General features: G+C 31.2%; 3 protein-coding genes and 1 non-coding gene across 6 annotated transcripts; 2 read left to right on the top strand and 2 right to left on the bottom strand.

The window, feature by feature from the left end:
- Positions 1–6,140: 6,140 nt before the first annotated feature.
- On the bottom strand, positions 6,141–6,214 carry TRNAV-AAC (transfer RNA valine (anticodon AAC)). The gene has a single exon. It is a non-coding gene; the product is annotated as a tRNA-Val (tRNA).
- Positions 6,215–7,633: 1,419 nt separating this feature from the next.
- On the top strand, positions 7,634–12,819 carry LOC124838639 (uncharacterized). Of its 3 annotated transcripts, none has more exons than XM_088104141.1 (9): positions 7,648–8,131; positions 8,869–9,027; positions 9,751–9,885; positions 10,406–10,486; positions 11,001–11,093; positions 11,170–11,313; positions 11,452–11,559; positions 12,215–12,266; positions 12,359–12,819. In XM_088104141.1, exons 1-9 carry the CDS (start codon positions 7,799–7,801, stop codon positions 12,385–12,387), a joined length of 1,134 nt encoding a protein of 377 aa, XP_087960267.1. In that variant the 5' UTR covers positions 7,648–7,798; the 3' UTR covers positions 12,388–12,819. The 3 variants fall into 3 exon arrangements, 2 of the variants coding, with proteins under 2 accessions (XP_087960267.1, XP_047170252.1); XM_047314296.2 differs by having other exon boundaries at positions 7,652–8,131; positions 9,751–9,828; XR_015783523.1 differs by lacking the exon at positions 12,359–12,819 and having other exon boundaries at positions 7,634–8,131; positions 11,436–11,559; positions 12,215–12,230.
- A 750-nt stretch (positions 12,820–13,569) lies between these two features.
- Positions 13,570–14,370, top strand: LOC148206199 (uncharacterized). The gene is made up of 2 exons (XM_088107198.1): positions 13,570–13,843; positions 14,039–14,370. Exons 1-2 carry the CDS (start codon positions 13,570–13,572, stop codon positions 14,368–14,370), a joined length of 606 nt encoding a protein of 201 aa, XP_087963324.1.
- A 430-nt stretch (positions 14,371–14,800) lies between these two features.
- On the bottom strand, positions 14,801–17,034 carry LOC124838642 (protein PLASTID REDOX INSENSITIVE 2, chloroplastic-like). The gene is made up of 3 exons (XM_047314299.2): positions 16,698–17,034; positions 16,501–16,596; positions 14,801–15,234 (listed from the first exon to the last, which is right to left on the bottom strand). Exons 1-3 carry the CDS (start codon positions 16,968–16,970, stop codon positions 15,040–15,042), a joined length of 564 nt encoding a protein of 187 aa, XP_047170255.2. The 5' UTR covers positions 16,971–17,034; the 3' UTR covers positions 14,801–15,039.
- Positions 17,035–19,206: the final 2,172 nt, after the last annotated feature.

Raw genomic sequence — 19,206 nt, 5'->3', positions numbered from 1 at the left:
AGATTTTGAAGTTGTTCAAAAACAAATTTGAGAACATGATGTGCATAATTAAGGAGTTCAAGGACCTGTCAACAATTTTAGTTAAAAATCCTCTCGGGTCTCTTGAAGCACATAAGCAACGAAAGAAGAAGTGTGATCCACTTAATCAGCTACTCTAAATGAAAGTAGATACTCATAACACTCAAGGTAGAGGATGATACCAAGAAGGTAGAGGAAGCAGTCATAGTAATAGAACCAAGGACAAAAAGTGGAGAAAGAAGAACCAGGTCAACAAAATTGGTACGGAAGAGGACGATGTCCATGAAAATGAGGTTAATTGAGCAATTCAAATGTTGAGTGCTTCAAATGTGACAAGTATAACCATTATGCAAAAGATTGTTACTCATGCAAGTGTTTTAGTTGTGGCAAGGTTGGACATTTTGCAAAAGATTTTTTATCGAAGAATGAAAGAGAAAAGAAGATTAACCTTGTAGAAGAAGTTGAAGAAAAAAAATGTTGTTGATAATGGGACGGGTTCAGGAGTCGAACACATACAACTTGTGATCTTAGCAAGACAATTGAGTAATGTGGATAGACCAACTAAATAATTGGCCAGACAACCGAATAATATGGATAGACTAATTATAAATTGTAATATTTTGATTAAATAGAATAATAAAGAAGTGAATAAGTTTATTCACATAAAGGTTTATTTGCTAACATTCTATATCGATATTGTTGTAATGAATAAGAAAATTGTCATAGTTGTCCTATAAAAGAAATCAGTAATAATAAAATTGCAAAAGAATATGAGAAGAATGTTTCACACAAAAAAATTAAATTAAATTTTATGTCAAATTCCTTAGTAGTTTAATGTAATTAGACAACATAAAAAAAAGTTATTTTAACCACAGAAATATTATTGCACACTTTTCACATTGGTCAAACGTTATATATATAATGTTATAATTTTATTATTAGATCACTTAAATTAATTTGTTATATAAGATTATTAATAATGTGATAACTTATCAAAAATTTATTGGCGCCATTTGATATCTTTATATATATATATATATATATATATATATATATATATATATATATATATATATAAATTGATATATTATATATTTTTGGATTAGTATAATTTGTATAATGGCTTTTTTCCTCAACCCAAACTGCAAATCTTTGATTAATAAATTTGTTTTCGCGAAAGTTTATTGTAATTTTTATATTTATGTCTAAATTTGTTTATAAAAAATATATTGATGGTGATATTTTTGTAAAGTATTATTTATACACTAATTACCGTAAGAAGTTGAATTAATGATCAGTTGTTAGTGATTGACTACCTAAAATTTTACACTAACAGTCCATATTTATTTAACTCTTTAATTAATTTACAATTATAGATTAAATAAATTTTGTTTATTAGCTATAATAATTAATTAAACCACGAGTAATGTATATTCGTCTAGGCAGATGCATATACAGATCCAAATACAAATCTAAAACATTTACTGGTGAGTTAGCTCCTAATAGTATATGTTAGAAATTTTCCGATGATGAAACAAAAACCTTAATATCCAAATAAATGTTATGAACAATTCCAATATACATCTAATGCTTGATATTATCCTATGATAATTACATGCAATAAGAAACTTCTTAGAGGATAAGATAAAAACAGAGGTGCTCTTCTCGTGGAAGTCAAGACACGTAATAAAATTTCTTAATCATAAAATGGAAGAAAATGAATGACAGGAAAAAGAGGGAAAACAACCTAAGATTCTTAAAGAAAGAAAACCTCTAATTATTCATTATTTATGTAGTAAGTATTATTATAAGGGAATTTCTTTCATTAATAAGCTACAAAAATGGCAACTTATGCTTCCGTCTAAATCAAAATAAAAGTGGATACTTGTGAAACAAGTTGAAAGAAAATAAAAACACTACTCGCATCAAGATGACATCATGATTTTCGTTATTTTTTTTTTTAATTTGAAGAAAAACCAATGTCAATATTCATGACATGTTGAAAAACGTTTTAAAAAGTACAATTTGACTAAATATTGCAGCCCACTCCTGGGGCTGAGATACGTTCCAACTTTCAACCAGCACATGGTTGCTCTGTAATTTGTACCATTTATATTTATGTATATAAATTATTTAATTGATATATTTAAATAAAGAATTAATAATTTTGGATCATATAAATTTCTCTAAACCTAAAAAAGTTTCAGCGTCATGGTTAATGTCAAACACTATATATTCGAAGTATTATTTACTTAAAAGGTTGAAACTCCACTCTCTTATAAAACACATCAAAATATTGAACTAGAAGGATTAAAACTATTAGAAAACTATAATAATAATAGTTTTAAAAAAAACTAAAATCAATATAATAATTAAAAAAAATTACACTTTTATCATTGGATATTTTTCTCTTTTTTTCTCTATACATATTGAATTTGTTAATTTTATATAATATTTTTATTGTTTAGAATAAATGCAGAAATTCTTGTAAGAATAATTTGATTTGGCCATTACAGTGTACAAATCTTGAGCAGCTTGACCCATGCCACGACCATGATAAACAGATGCAAAGTGGGTGAATCATTTTCTCGAATACTGTTTTCTTTGAACTTTTTTAGCCTTTTTCTTCTTAAAGCCTTTGTATTATCTGCTTTTTTTCACATGGAAGTATTTGTTATACAATCTTTTTCATGTTAGATGAATACAATAGCAGAAACTTGTGAGTGACACTCTCCATAAGTGTCATCAGAATCTGGTATAAGTTTCTATCTCAGTTAGAGGCTCTCATAAGAAATTACGTGTATATAGGACCCATTATCTGCTTTTAAACATAGGTCGGTGGTCCTAGATTGAGACACGTACACTTCTTTGTATACCTTATTCTCAGTAAATTACTTTAGATAAGAGGTTTAAATTAAACTATGTTTGAAATACATCAATGGAGCCTAAATATATATAATTCAAACAAGACTTATGGGGTAGTGAATGTCAAACTCACATCATCATTATTTCTTACATTATTGATGCTTCACCAGCCTGAAATGGTTGAATTATAACAAAAATCCTTTAACTTTGGCATTCTTATATCTACTTGTAATTCTTTCATAGTGGCTAGAGTCATAGCTTCCACCTATAATAATATAACTTTGTTTTTTCGTGTTCGATAAGATTGATATAACTTACTATATGTAAAAGCAGCACTGTTTTTATGTTCCAACATCTCATTTTTGTTTATATTACTAAATTTATTTTATGTTCAAAATGTTATCTTGTTTCTTCTTTTTAGATTATAAATTTATTTGTTGGGTGTGTGGAAGAGAAGAGAAGTAATTGTCAGAAAGCTTAATTAATACGAAAAAATAGTAGAAGAATTTAATTTTTGACAAGTAATTGTCACAAAGCTTAATCCAACATTTGTTAGACGAAAAGGAAAGTAAGAAAGAAGAAATCCATGGGTATTAGCCAATGTAATTTATAGGTGTTTATATTAAAAATCATATTAAAAACGATTTAAAGCTTGATCTTGTCAATGTCCCCTTCAATCTTTTCTTTCTTTCTTTTGTGGCATTGACACAGTGGACACATAGTTAATGACATAATGTTGATAAATCAATGAAGTGACCCATGCTCAGGAAATTTCAATGTATAAAGAAGAAAGGAAAAGGAAAGATACATGACAAAATAAACTTAAGAAAGATCCACAAAAAACGGACAAATCGGTTTGTCCATGGTGAGAACATTTTCCCTTAATTTCTCATTAACCCCATTAAATCAAATTCAAGCACTGCAATAATGCATTGTCCAAGTAATTAAATGGCTATGTTTTCTTCTTGCTGGACCCTTCAAAACTTTAAATATGTAATCTAACAACCTTCATGGATAAGGAAGCATATATATAAGAAATTCAAAGGTACCAACCCTAAAATTTAAGCAAGTTTGTCCTTTTGAAGGAAAATGTCAGAACCAAAGTTTGCTCACTAATTCATTATGTTCTTAACTTCTCCCTTTGACTTATTTATATTTATCAATAATCAAATTCAACCGCTGGCGAAAATACATCAAATAGTTTATACTTTTTTGATGGAAAACTCTACCTAACTTGAATATGTATCTTCTCTACACACGAACAGCAATGCCCCTTGTTATAGTGGAAAATGGATAAGTAGCCAACACTTTATAATTTTAATTGATTTTTGTTTAGGTTCCTGCTTAAAGGACACATGCAATAACACTACGATTCCATTTAGAAAAGAAAAGTTTGTGAAGAACAAATTCTGAGAACAAGTATAGCGTTTAATGTATCAAATCAAGAAAAAGTACAAAGAAGGCATGGACCTTCGGTAGGGAGCAAAAATTGAGTGCGGAGTTGTATGTTACACCAGCAGACAGAGGAGCATGACAGAGGAGCATGACAGAGTTTAGTGATGAAAAGAAAGTTATGGAGGTTAAGCAGTGGTGAAAAGGTGGCATGTGTCAATTAATGCACTTACAAAAATTAATTCCAATATTATGTGATTCATAGATTGTTTTCTTCTTTGAACACATAATCCTGTTTGATTATGTGAATGGCTGGACAGTTCATCATATTTTGATTTAATACAAGATTAAGAACAGAATTTTAAACACAAGATCTATTAAGTATTTTTGTTTTGGATTAATTCAAACTTATGTTTATTAGGATAATATCATTTTGTTATAATTAATATTAATATTTTGATATCGTGGTGGTTATTTATGATGATGTATCATTCTGAATTATTAATTACTTATTATATTTGAGATATTATTTTAATCAAAACATAAGTTTAAGTGTATATTAATCTTATAAATATAATTATATATTTTTCAAGGAAGATTCATTTAATAATCATTCATATTAAAGATTCTAAACTTTCTTACTAACTTGAACGTTAAAAGTCTTTTGTAATTAGATTCTCTTTTCTCCGCATCAAGGAAATCAAATAAAGAGCTTTCAAGCCACTAAATTCTTGTTGAAGATTTTGGTAAGATGAAAGTGAAATTTGCAGCGAAATGACTTTATTTGTAGTGATATTTGATAGTATATTTGGTTTGTGAGTTGAGTTGAATAGCCCATAGGGGAAAAAATGTGTGTATCCTAGTATTTTGCTAAAAGGGTGATCTTGAAATGGTAGTGTAGAAGAAATGAAGTGTACTGCAGAATGGCATGTGCAAGGGTGAAGTTTTAATGTTGTGAGTGGGACATGTGAGAAGGTAGTGAGACAATTGTTGAAATGAATGTGCACATGATTTGTAGGTTGATTAGTGGGAGTGTGGAATGATTGTGCTGGCATGAGTGAAACAATTATTGGTGGTTTGTAGTTGTTCCAGCTGCAAAAGGTTGAGGTTGAGCCTGCTTCTTCTACTGTTTCTCCTTTCGAGTTAGGTTGGTGCAATACTATATTTGACAAGCCCATGATACAGATCAATGGGAGTGGAACACCCTGATCCAGTCCACTTTTGGAATCCTGTAATGGGCTCATTCCGACAAAACAGTACTTCAATATTAAATACATATATTATTAACATCTCACTCTTATCCTTTTATAACCTTTATTTATTCTCTACTTATTATTTTCCTCTTACTCCTCTAGTACAATTTTCCATCAAATCTTGCTTTTTCTTTTCTTTTTTTCAACTACATTACATTTATTGACTTTATAACAAATTTTAATTTCTTTTCTTTTGTAATTTTTTTAAACTTTCATAATCATTTCAGGTTTAGTTAAAATGATATTTTAAAATAAAATAAAATGTCATTTAAAGATAGAAAAGAGGTGAATGATATTTATTTAAAAGAGAATGTTAATTTAAAAAATAGCAAAAGAGGAGAATATTATGTTATGAACTTCAAGAGAGATAGTGTAGTTTCTTGTAGATGATATATTCTTTTCAAAATAATTTTGTTGAAAGCATAAGAATGTGTCAGGAGTGTGCCCTCCACTTATCAAACTTTTGGTAAAAATAAAAAACATTATAAAAGAAATGCTTCTATATATCAGAAGCCCATGATTTACATGAAACTGGGTTGAACATAGAAATGCTATAATGGGCTTAGTAAAAGAAACATCAGTAAAAGTAGAAAAGCCCAGACCGAAATCCATTGGCGTCGCCCGGACTCGAACCGGAGACCTTCAGTGTGTTAGACTGACGTGATAACCAACTACACCACGACACCTTTACGTTAGTAGTGGATCAAACTATTTATAATACGTTTAAATAAGTGGATGAAAATTATTATTTAGCACGTTTCTTGTATTATCGAAACAAATTATATATCTCGGTATTGTTTTCCTTATATTAGTCGTACACGTTTTCCACTAGAATAATAAAATACGATAAATATAGTTTTGAATGAATGCTTAACTAGCAAAATTTAACCATATTTTTCTGAAATATCATATAGTTCCTAAAACATCAGCTAAAGTGAAAAATATTCATTATTTAGAAACATTAATTTTTTTTTTATGAAAAAGCATTAACATTTATATTTGTCTTTAAAAAACTAAAATGTTAATAAGTCACTGTTTGCATATTAACAAGTATTACGTGTATTGTGTGTGTATTTGTATATGCAAGTTAAATGTAAATATAAATAAAGAAAAAATAATTTACATCTAAACAGCATTGATTTAATAAATAAAATAAGTGATTATATCAACAATAATTTCATTACAGAATGATTTGGAGTCACAAAATGAATCACTTCAGTTTAGAAAAATTATATTTTTTCTTATAACAGTTGGAACAACATTTACAAGATATAGACATGTCCTTTTTAGATTAAACATGATTTGTCTATACTTTGATGATCAAGTAATAATTTGTTTCAAGCTATGTGGTCTATCCGGAAGACAAAATATATTTGAATCTCGTAGTAAAATATGTTAGAAGTAGTCAATTATACTTATATATGATACTTGAGCGTAATGGAAACAACTATTCTAATTATTCTTGTGTTTGGGTATTATAATATTCTTGTGTATGAATATTCACAAGTATCTTTGTGAATTTTATTTAAATAAAAAATAAGTAATTAAAATAAAATTATTAATAGAAGAAATCTTAATCATTGAACAATGGTTAGAAAATTAATTTTACTTATTTATATTTTAAATCAGAGATATAAAATTGAATTTATTTTTAAAGATATTAACTTTTTAAAACTTATACTTGGTTTTTATCTTTTTTAAGAAAAACTAAATTTATTTTCACTACCACTTTATTATTATGCAATTTTATTTAGGTTATACTTTGAAGTCAATTTTTTATCTAAATTAATTTTCTAAAAAAATATTTTTAAAATGATTTTATTTGAAATAAAAAATAATGAATTATGTTTTTTAATTATTGTAAATTAACCACTACATTGAATAAGGAAGCGGCACTGGCCTACGTATTTTTTATTTGAACATTTACATTTCTCTACCTTTTTTATTTATTTATTTTACTTTTCAATTTTCCAATCTGTGACCTGGGTGAATAAGTGATAATTAGGGTTTTCAAATTTTCCCAAATTCAGAAACTAGAAATGAAAATTTGTTGGGCTTAGTAAACCCTCTTAGAGAGCTTGAAAACAGAACCCGACCCGTTTAATGTTGAATAGCAAAACCCCACACACCCACACACGTTCTTTTAGCCATTCTTCTGCAAGTTCCAAATTCCAATTCATAGTTACTTTGCAAGTTACCACGCAGTTACTCTCATTCCACCATGCATTTTCCTCCAATTTCTCAGCAACCAAACACCACCTGATTCTGTCATGAACTGCTTCTCGCTGATATCATCATACGCCGCCGTCGTCGGAAGCGCAGCTCGATTAATCGCCAACCGTTCCCCTCACGGCTGCTCGTTCCCGACGTTGTTAGAATTTCGAGGAGTTAGGTCTTTCCGTTCAGAATTTGTGTTCACCACTCGCTGCTTTTCAACGAAAAAAGGGCGCAAAAGTGGTTCTAGTTCTTCTCGGTTGCACAAGCCCGAACCTGAAGCACCAGTCATGGAGAAAGAGAAGGACGCTTTCTATGTCGTTCGGAAAGGGGACGTTGTTGGAATCTATAGTAGTCTAGCTGATTCTCAGGCTCAAGTTGGACCTTCTGTAATTTCTCTTCTGAACCTCTCATCATATAATCCTGGATTGAGTTTAATTTTCATATTCGGTCGTATTATAGTTGTCTTATATAACTTTTAAATTATTATTAAAAGCAAACAATCCTATCCTACTCGGTGAAATGTGATGAATGACACAGTAAGGACATTCTAGTTAAATTCAATTTATTTTTACTCTTGTTTAAATGACATGATTAAGTATTTGTGACTGTTTTGAAATTTTCTTGGGTAGCAAAATTGTCAAGTTAGGGGAGTGTTTGATTTCAACTGTGGAGTGGTTTGATTGACAGCTACTATGCCATCGGGAAAATTATTCTTATGCCCTTGTGATTTCTTGAAAGTTCACACTTTACCCCTGCCCCTTTTAATACTTGCATAACCCCTGCAGGAATACATCGGCAATGTCTTTCTTTGATAATAAGGATACAGTGTCAAGATATAATGTATTTCAAACAATTAAGAGGGTTATCATAATCATTATTTGTTAGAAAGCCAGGGATTCAGTTGAGATTTGCCAGTATGTTACTGATCTTGGGGAGCATGTTTTTTCTTTGTTAGCATTCGAAATTCATATTACCTTTTATTGTGCTTCAACATTACTCTTCATTTCAATGTGTTATTATCTACTTGACTGGATGCAGTGGCTATATCTGTTTTGTGCTATTGAGGATAAGTTATTACTTTTTTCTGTCGTAGTAGGTTTAAATATATTGTGTCACTGGGTAGGTTTGCAATCCTCCTGTTAGTGTGTACAAGGGATATTCGTTATCAAAGGACACTGAGGAATATCTTGCCTCGCATGGACTAAAGAATGCATTATATACAATTAGAGCTGCGGATTTGAAAGAGGATTTGTTGGGCATGCTTGTTCCCTGCCCATTCCAGGTAAACAGCTGTTGCAACGCATTTGAATTTTAATTCTTTTCAACAAAGGCAAGGTTATCATTAGCTATATATGCTTGATCTCAAAGTAAGCATCCTTATTGTGAGTTGGTGATGTTTACTAATTTTTAACTGGGGGGAATTTGAATTGATGATAAAATATGCTCTCATGATGTAAAATCTTTCACATTCATATTACTAGTGCATTGGTCGATTGATGGGAATAAGTCCTCTTTTACATGAAATTTTAACTAGACAAACTTATATATAGAATTCTTTAAATTCATAGGTATAGAAAGGTATATTTACTGAATGTATTGTGTGTGTTATGCAGACCACACAGTATGTATTTATACTAATTTACAAAATAAATTATAATAAATTTCTACCTAATAATCAGGAATCAATCATCCTAATTTCCTAGAATATGTAATTATTAATTTCCTACAAATCTGTAACAGCTAATTACATTCTAACAATAGGTTTTATTCCTTCCTGATTATAATTTTACATACAAAACCCATTCTGTGGTTATATTATGAAGTAGGTAGTCGGTTGTTGCATTTAAAAAGTTTGCTAATAAAGATATTGATCTATATTTATAGATGGCATGGCACATCTTTGTTTCCTTGAACTGTGTTTTCTCAACAGATATCCTCTTAATTTCCTTTAAAGTTTGAGGTTTGTTAATCAAACAAATAAGAAGATTTATTATGTATGTCCCAGGAACCTCCTACCAAAGAGGGCAAATCAAATATGGACGTATCTAAAAAGAGATCTTTGGGAGTGCATGGACAGGATGAGGTGAGATCAGTACAATTTGGAACTATAACACCACTATCAGGAAGGCAAAGTTCCAGGGTTATGTATCTGTTACTTACTGGCTATCACTCCTGTTACAATGATTAGTCATATGCATCTATCAAGTCTATTACTTCCATTGGAATTATTTAAATATTCTTGTGACATCCTCTCAAACCTTGTTTCTTTCAATCATCTTTGTAAATCATAACTTTATGTTATAGTTGACTGCATGGGATTGCATATCATGGAATCTTATAATGGTTTTGAAGCATTGTACAATGCTATATCTATGACGTAAAGATTTAACTTATTAAAAACTTAGGTCAATGTTTGGTAGTTGGTAATAACTCAATAAAAAGAAGATTACAGTACAGCTTTACTGGACTATCATCTGCATTGGATACTACACTTGATTTCCTCCAATGAAACCCTATTTCTAGAGTCTGAAGTAAATTGTAGCATGAGAAAGTGTAGTGGCGCTGTGTGTAATGTCTGTGAAACCAGTTGTTTTTATTTCAGTGCACTGTCAAAACTTGTTTTTATTGTAAATATTTTGATACATTTATTTGCTTTGCAGAAAGCAATAGTTGAAGATCCCTTGAGAAAGCAAGTCAAGTTAGATCATAATGCTGTAACCGAAGCACCTTCACAAGCAACTGTAAGTGAAATCATATTGATACTCATGTATTTAAAAACATGTTTGCTTGACGCCTTCCTATTTCCAGAAAAGTTATACTTGCATCTCTTGCAAAAAACCTTCATGTGGTTCAGAATCTAGCAATCTAAATTGGTAAAGTTGAAAATTATGAACATTAGTATCCACATCATTTGCTGAAGAAGCCCTTGTAGAGGCTCAATATGCATGGTTTGGTAAACTGAAGAAGCCAAGATGCTATGTTTTGAACCACTGGGTGTTTTCCAATTGATTTATAGTTGAAGGGGGCTTCCATGCATTTTAGCCAATAGTTATCATTTTAATTGGAGACTCAATTTATACTGTGGTCATTTGATGGCTCTCTTGTTGATCTCTGTACAATATGGAATGAAATGTTTTATAACTCATCAACTCATTTGATGCTTTCAGATCTCTCTTATTCTAGCATTCTAGTAAAATGTAGCCTCATAGTTGCCTATCCTTTTTTGGTTAATCAAACTTATGTATCATTGTGCAGAGGACTTGTATTCTTGAGTTTGATGGTGCGTCGAAAGGAAATCCTGGAAAATCTGGTGCTGGGGCTGTTCTGCGAGCTATTGATGGAAGTTTGGTATGCATTTGATGTCTCTGTATCTAGTCATCATTGGCATACAACTATAATCTCTTTAACTATTTTTACTTTAAAGATTTGTAGGTTACGTGAAGGTGTGGGTGTGGCAACTAACAATGCTGCGGAATATCGTGCAATGATATTGGGAATGAAATATGCTCTTAAGAAGGGATTTAATGGTATTCGTATCCAAGGTGATTCCAAACTTGTTTGCATGCAGGTTGGTTATTTATATTCTTTTCTATGTTATTTTATTCTAGCATAGTAGCATTATTAAAGTTTTAATGACATTTACACCCCTTCATTATGTAATTCTATGCCCTTGGATTCTTTATGCAATAGCTACTGCCTGAAACAGATTGATGGTTCCTGGAAGGTCAAGAATGAGAACTTGTCTATATTATATAAGGTGGCAAAAGAACTGAAGGATAAATTTTCTTCATTCCAGATCAACCATGTTCTAAGGGTAGGTATAGTTTACTGAGCTATTGCTGTAGATGGATTTACATCGTGTTTGTTATAAGTTATAACTTTGATTTGGAGAAATAATTGTATATTTTTCAAAAGATCTCCTGGGAGCAGGCAAAAATAAGTAATTATACTTTCAAAATAAGCCAAAACTGGTACACAAGTGTCATTATCCAAAAAGAGAAAATTAATGTTTTCTGAAAAGCTGATAAAAGCATAAAATGAAGCATTGAAAAACTGAATAAAAATTGCAATAAGGTAATGCTCCTGAAACCTTCTTAATGGCGTGATTTCTCTCCCCCTTGAAAGTTTTTTGTGCTTGCGAGATACAAATAAGTTGTTGGAACAAGTTTAATTCAAGTGGCCATCCCTTTAATTATTTAACACTACAAAAATTCAATGAAAGAAGAATCGTTTATTGCATATGCTTTGCTACAGAAGTGTTGTACTAAATTCTAATATACATCATCCTCTCTTTGGTAGAATGTGCTTTCCTAACGTCAATTTTATGATGACTTTATGAGCTTTATTTCCTTGTTAAATTTACTAGATAATCGAGTTTTGCATTTAAGTATTATATACGTATCAGAATAATACCACTGAAGGTTTTCTTAAGCATTTCCTTAAAATAATTTTCTTTTTACCTTGTGAAGAACTTCAATTCGGACGCTGACGCTCAAGCAAATTTGGCTATCAACCTTGCAGGTGAGGTCTTGAGAATCTTTAGTCTTTTATATTCATTGATCTCTTGTTAAATGCATGTATTAAATTATTTTAAGCTTTCGCTGTTTATACAGATGGCCAAGTCCAGGAAGAGTGTGTATAATATTGACTGATGGCTGCTGCTGGGTGGGATTTGTTGCTGGAACACGTCTGCAGTTTGAAGAAGTGTCTCAGCAGTTATACAACTTATGGGCTCAGCGTTTTGAATTTCCATAAGTTTTTGGCCGCAATGGAAGATTCCCATTACGACTTATAGACACTGCAATCATATCAAGTTGAGTTCTTTTTTTTTTTCATTTTTGAGCATACGGAAGATCAGAATATCTTACAGTCTAAAGAAAACACGATTCTTGTTCAATTACACTAATATTATTACTTAGTTGAAAATGTTGTTTCATTATTAATTTGTATCTATTCAGGCTCGATTTACATGCACGGTAGTGTTTCAATTATGTAAGAATATTCTGTAAACTAATGCTTTCAACTCCTGCTAACCAGTGAAGTTGATATTCGGAGTATATTACGGTTATGTATCGATGTGGATCAGTTTAGATAGACACAAAGTTCAGACACTTTCTGTATTATATTAAATATGACATGTAAAATTAATCAATTCATTACAAAAAAATATTTAAAAATTATAAAAATATTTAAAAATACAATATGATCAACTAATAATAATATTAATGATATTTCAATAAAAAATTTACAATATCATACAACAATATATTATTATATTATTTATATTATTTATAATATTTTAATATTTTTTATTTAAAATAAATTTTTACAAGTTTACAAGTTGAGTTTATGATTGAACTTTCAAATTTACGTAAATTTTCAAGTTTAATAACCTTTTTCAAGTTTAATAACCTTGCTTGGGACACATTGATTCTAATGAGGATGTGGCAATGGAACCATGCAAGGTGGACTCTGTTTTGAGGTAGACTGTCCCAATAAATGCAAAAGGAGTTGGGGGTTTCACGGGCTACTATAGGAAATTTGTTAAAGATTATGGGAAATTGGCTAAACCTTTAACTGCTTTGACTAAGATAGATGAGTGTAGATGAACTTCTTTTGAACAACAAGCTTTTGAACACTTAAAGGAGAATATCACAACAACCTCAGTTCTAGCTTTACAAAATTTCAACCAAGAGTTTGTAATTGAAAGTGATGCTTCAGGAGGAGGAATAGGAGCTATTCTCACGGACCAATCACGTATTCCAGCAAGGCTTTGGGAGAGCGAAATTTAGCTAAGTCTGCTTATGAGAAGGAGCTCGTGGCCATGGCATTGGCCATCCAATATTGGAGACTGTACCTGTTAGGCAGAAAGTTCACGGTGTCCACAGATTTAAAAGAGTTATTTTTACAGAAGATAACTACCGGGGATCAACAAAATTTGTCTGCAAAGTTATCCAGGACCTCATTACTGGCCTACCGAAGTCCAAGGAATTTGAAAGCCGTTTTTGTTGTGGTGGATCATTTGTCAAAGTACAACCATTTTATCCCAACCAAACACCCATATACTGCAAAAATTTTGGTTCAGATTTTTGTCAGAAGTTGTAGACTACGTTGCATTCCAACCTCTTTCCTGATTGACCGTGACCCAGTTTTTGTCAGCAATTTCTGGAAGGAGATCTTTAAATTGCAAGGAACTCAGTTGAAGATGAATACGACCCATCACCTCCAAACAGATAGCCAAACACAAGTTACGAATAGCTATTTAGAGACATTTTAACGATGTTTCATCGCAGATCAGCCGCGGACATGGGTGGTTTGGATGTCATGGGCTGAATATTGGTACAACACCAATTTCCACAGTTCCATAGGAACCACACCTTTTGAGGTGGTGTATGGACGGCCTCCACCAGTCATTACCAGATTCCTTCCAAGGGAGACATGTGTTGAAGCCGTGCAGCGTGAGCTGTTAGACCGTGATGAGGCACTAAGTCAGCGGAAGCAACATCTGCTTCGAGCATGGAGAAAAAGTTTCAGCATAGGAGTATGGGTGTTCCTTAAGTTGAAGCCTCATAGGCAACAGACCTTGAAGTCTGAGATTTGTCCTAAGCTTGCTCCTAAGTACTAGTGTCCTTTCCAAATTACGGGGAGACTAGGGGCTGCGGCTTATAGACTTCAACTTCCTCCGGAGTCACGTATACATCCTGTATTCCACGTGTCATTCCTAAAAAACGTTGTTGGGACTTCGATATTGAGAAAACTTTGCCTCCCGGACTGGATTTGGAGATTGTTCGAGATGTTGTACCTGCTGCAGTGTTGGCTACACTCTGTTGGAACTGGCTCTGGGCAAAATCTGATTTCTGTATTTTCCTTTCGTTTGCCATTCACTAATACTGGGATTTATTCCTTTCGGTATGAATTGTTCTTTCTATTATAATAACTATTCTGTCTTTGGGTTTCCAACAGTTTGTTTAGAAATAATTAAATATCAATTGGTGAAGAGTTAAGGCAATGTGTACAAACTTTGACAAGAAGTTGAAAAGAGGATGAAAGCATGGTAAACAGTGAACGAATTAAACCTCTATCTGCATTTTGTTGTCCATCTTAGGCTCAGGTTATTTTCTCTTTCCCTAAAAGGAATACACGTTCTAATATAAATAATTGCTAATAAATAATTATTTCAAAATCAACAACTCTAACAATCCTAGACCAAAAAGGGACTAAAGAAATGGGTATCAAAACTACTCATTTAGGTCTCTTACAGCAAAAGCACCACAGTTGTAACAGGACCCTATTACTATTTCTTATCAATTTTATTCCATTCTCTCCAGTCTTTGTCCACATTATTTTGTGCCCAAGTGATAGCAGCACGTGCAGCTATTGGTCCACCAGGAAATCCTTGCTCGTTCAGGGTATCCGCCATGTCAACGAAAGGAAGGACCAGAAGTGTACCAGGACCTCCATACTCGGAGTGTAAGAAAGTGCTAAAAATCTACTCCATTAAACATAAATCACACAATTCAAAGCAGGGTTAGTATGGACACAAATATTTCATTAGTCAACTCAACTCAAAATAGTAATGGTGCACATAGAAAACTATCAGTTTAGCTGAATTCAAGAATATGAAAGACATTCCGAATGCACCGTTCCAATTACTAAAATATGGAAATATTACAAAATAGACAAATAAAATCACATCTTCCCTATTTTCTTTTCCTGGTTGTTTAAAAGTTCTTACATTGTCAACTCCCTAGTTTCATAAACTAATACAGGAGTTTTACTCAGCTTGTAAACTTTCACAATCTGATAATAAAAATAGATGAAACAAGTTTAAGCTGCAAGTAAAACAACCTAGAACACGGCTTTCTCTAACATGCACATAAAATCTCTCTTACGATGCCAAAGCATAGAAGTCAGACTCAAAAAACTATAGCAGAGTAGAGATGACTGCTTACCTGAATTTTATATATACAAATTAAATATTTTTTATCAGAGGCATATTAATGTTCGAAAGCCAAATTACTCAACATCCATGCATATTCATGATTAACAGTAATAGGCCACGGGTTAAGTAACAACAAAAGTCAACGAAAAAACACATTCAAAAGACTTTCATAATTCAAATACATGTCATCATAAACATTCTATAAAGGAAGAATGGGTGCTGCTTAGAGAAAAGAACAGGAAAAGTTGAGGGTTTAGAATTAGATGTGTAGGTAACTACATGGATCTTCTAAATTCAGAGATCTCAATGAAGCTGTCATTGAGGTCAAAATGAGCCTCACTCTTTGTTGTCATGGTATGATTGCTATTTGAAAATGCACCACTAGTTCAATATATGTATCAGAAGACCTTAGTTCATATGCTGAGGGCAACCTAACGTAATAATTCGCATCACTTCATGGTGACTAAGATCAGAGAAACCAAAAAATCAACCAGGAAACATCTATAAAGGATCATTCATAACTTACTTCTCCAATAAAGGTGCACAAATACATTGCATGCAAGGTGACAAGGAATGCTTTTAATGATTCTTTAGCATGCTGAGAACCATACTACTATAACCAACTAATCATTAAATCATATTCCCACTCCCAAATTCATGATAGCTATTGTAGGTTCTTTCCCAAATTGAAAAAAGAAATACATAATTCAACTCAACAAAGGGTAAAGAAACAAAAAAAAAAACATGAGGACAACCAAATTAACGAAAGAAAAAAAGGGGTAGTAGGGGACATGAAGAAGGAAACCAACGAACCTCAGTGCAAATTCCTACAACTTCCTCAACGGATTCTCCATATATATCCTTCTTTGTAAGCTTTTGGAGAAGGTGGCTTTTGAACTTTTCCGTCTCCTGCAAAAGAGAAGCAAAAATAGAAAGAAATTGGAAAGCGAAGTTAATTTATTAGTTAACAAATAGAGAGAAGAGAAGAAAAAATGGAAGAGACAACTGACGGCATCTGCGAATTCGGGAATTGGGTCAGGGAATTTGTACTCAGCAGCTCTCACAAGGAACCTTTTCGTGGATGAAAACGGTAAAGTTGGGGACTTTCTTCTTCCTTTGACAGAAGGAAATGAGAAGCGGTGCTGTTTAAATGTGGCAGAGGTTGAGATTAAGCGGGGTTTCGAGAAACACAAGGGAGTAGAGGAAGGAAGCAAAGAAGCAATGGTTGAAGAAGAAGAAGAAGAAGAAACGGAGAAGGGTGGAAGAGAAGCAGAAGAACTCATTCTGCAAATCGCCTCCTTCTTCGTTATCTCTTCGCTAGTTAGTTCCCTCCGTTTACTCCTATTCCCAAGCTTGTATATTATCAATTTTTTAATATTTTTTAAATAAGGTATAAATCCTTTTTAAATTAATTTTATCCATCCATTTATATATACATAATAGTAAAATACTTACCAAATCAAAAGTTAGATCTTTAAAATATTAAAATTATCAAATTGTTAATTAATTATTTTTATTATCATCATAGTTATTATTATTGTTATTATTAACATATTTAATATTTAATAGTTAAATTAAATATTTAATATCATCATAATAATTATTATTATTGTTAATTAAAATATTTAATAGTCATATGAAGTGTTATTACATTTAAAATCAATTCTTTTATATAATGTGAGGTAAATGTATCGTATTTATATTAAATATATAATTAATGACTTACATAACCAATTATGCTTTTTAAAATAAATTTTTGTTTCCAAACTTATATCAAAAAAACACCTACGCAAATTATCTTATCCATTATTAACATGATCAGGGACATTACAAAATTTTACTTTCTTACAAACATAACATACATAATGTTGATCTCCATTTTCTTTAGAATATTTGTTAAAATAACGAAAATTAAGTTGCTTGAGTACATACATAAAGAGGAAAACAATGACTATAGTGAAAACTGAATGTGATATATATATATATATATATTTATTGTATGGATACCCATCAGGGTAATAGATCGGGCGGGGCAATCAACAACTCAGTAACCAATCGGTAAAGACAGTCATTAAGGTAATTAAAGGGTAATCAATAATAATAATCGTCATTGACAGTTAATGGATTAATGAAAGTTGATAAGCTTATTAAAATGTATGTTTAACAAACTAATATTCTTATAACTAATCTTTATCTTTATTACAAGATTATTATGTACAGTCACTGACTTGAGTGTTGGAGTCTCTTTTGCATGCACCCTTCCCCACGACTAGAACAAGGAGAAGAGAGAGAATAGCGCAACTAGATGATGAAGTGGACAACTTTGAATGTTTTGGGTTAGAAATCTCAATCTTACCGAAACAATATATATATATATATATATATATATATATATATATATATATATATATATATATATATATATATATATATATATATATATATATATATATATATATATATATATATAGGGTTTGCTAACGTGCGTACACCTCCTCTCAACCCTTTCTCTTTCATCTCTCTCCAACATTTTATCTGTCATTCCTACTGTAGCCCCAATTTAAAAAATAAAAAATATTCGTCGTTAAACAATTTGTCTTTGTAAAGAGTTGAGTCATTGACATATTCACCTTCAGGTAAAGGTTCATTCAAAATCTCTTCAATTTCACCATCTGCACTAACTTCTCTAATTTCATCATTTGCATATGTTGAATCATCATCTTTAAAAAAACCCTCCAGGCCAATTATAAATTCCTTCGGATGTCATTATGCGTATGAAAATTAGGTAAAATTAATATACGACAAACATTATAAAAGGAAAACTCATTATAAAATCATTTTTTGTAAGAAATTGTTTAACAACGAGTGTTTCTGATTTTTTTCAGACCAATTACCAATTCCTTTGATGTCATTATGCTTGTGAAAATTACATAAAATTATATAAGACAAAAATTATAAAATGAAAACTCATTATAAAATCATTTTTTGTAAGAAATTGTTTAATAACGAATATTTCTCATTTTTTCCAAGTCAATTACCAATTCCTTTATGCTTGTGAAAATTGGATAAAATTAGATAAGAGAAAAATTATAAAATGAAATTTTTGTAAGATTGTTTAAGAGCCAGTGTTTCTGATTTTTTTCGGTTGGGGCTAGCATAGGATGAGAGAGAAAATGTTGGAGTGAGAGAGAAGAAAGACAAAGGGTTGACAGGAATGAGGGACGTGAGCTTGGGTTTTTTTTTAGTTTTGAAAATGAAAATTATTAAAATACCCTCAACCTTAAAACTTAGAATCCAATAGTATATAAGGGTATTTTTGTCTACTAAAACTCGATATACATTGCTAAAATGTATGTACCAACTGCCTACGCACGTTAACAAACCCATATATATATATATATATATATATATATATATATATATATATATATATATATATATATATATATATATATATATATATATTTAAACTTAAGAGTTTGTTTGAATTTATTCAACCGTCAATTTTAAGGTAATTTA

The sequence above is a fragment of the Vigna umbellata genome, chromosome 1 (genome assembly GCF_029865625.1).
Source record: "Vigna umbellata cultivar VRB3 chromosome 1, Vumbellata_1.0, whole genome shotgun sequence".
Taxonomy (NCBI): domain Eukaryota; kingdom Viridiplantae; phylum Streptophyta; class Magnoliopsida; order Fabales; family Fabaceae; genus Vigna; species Vigna umbellata.
This window is presented reverse-complemented; position numbering and strand designations above follow the sequence as displayed.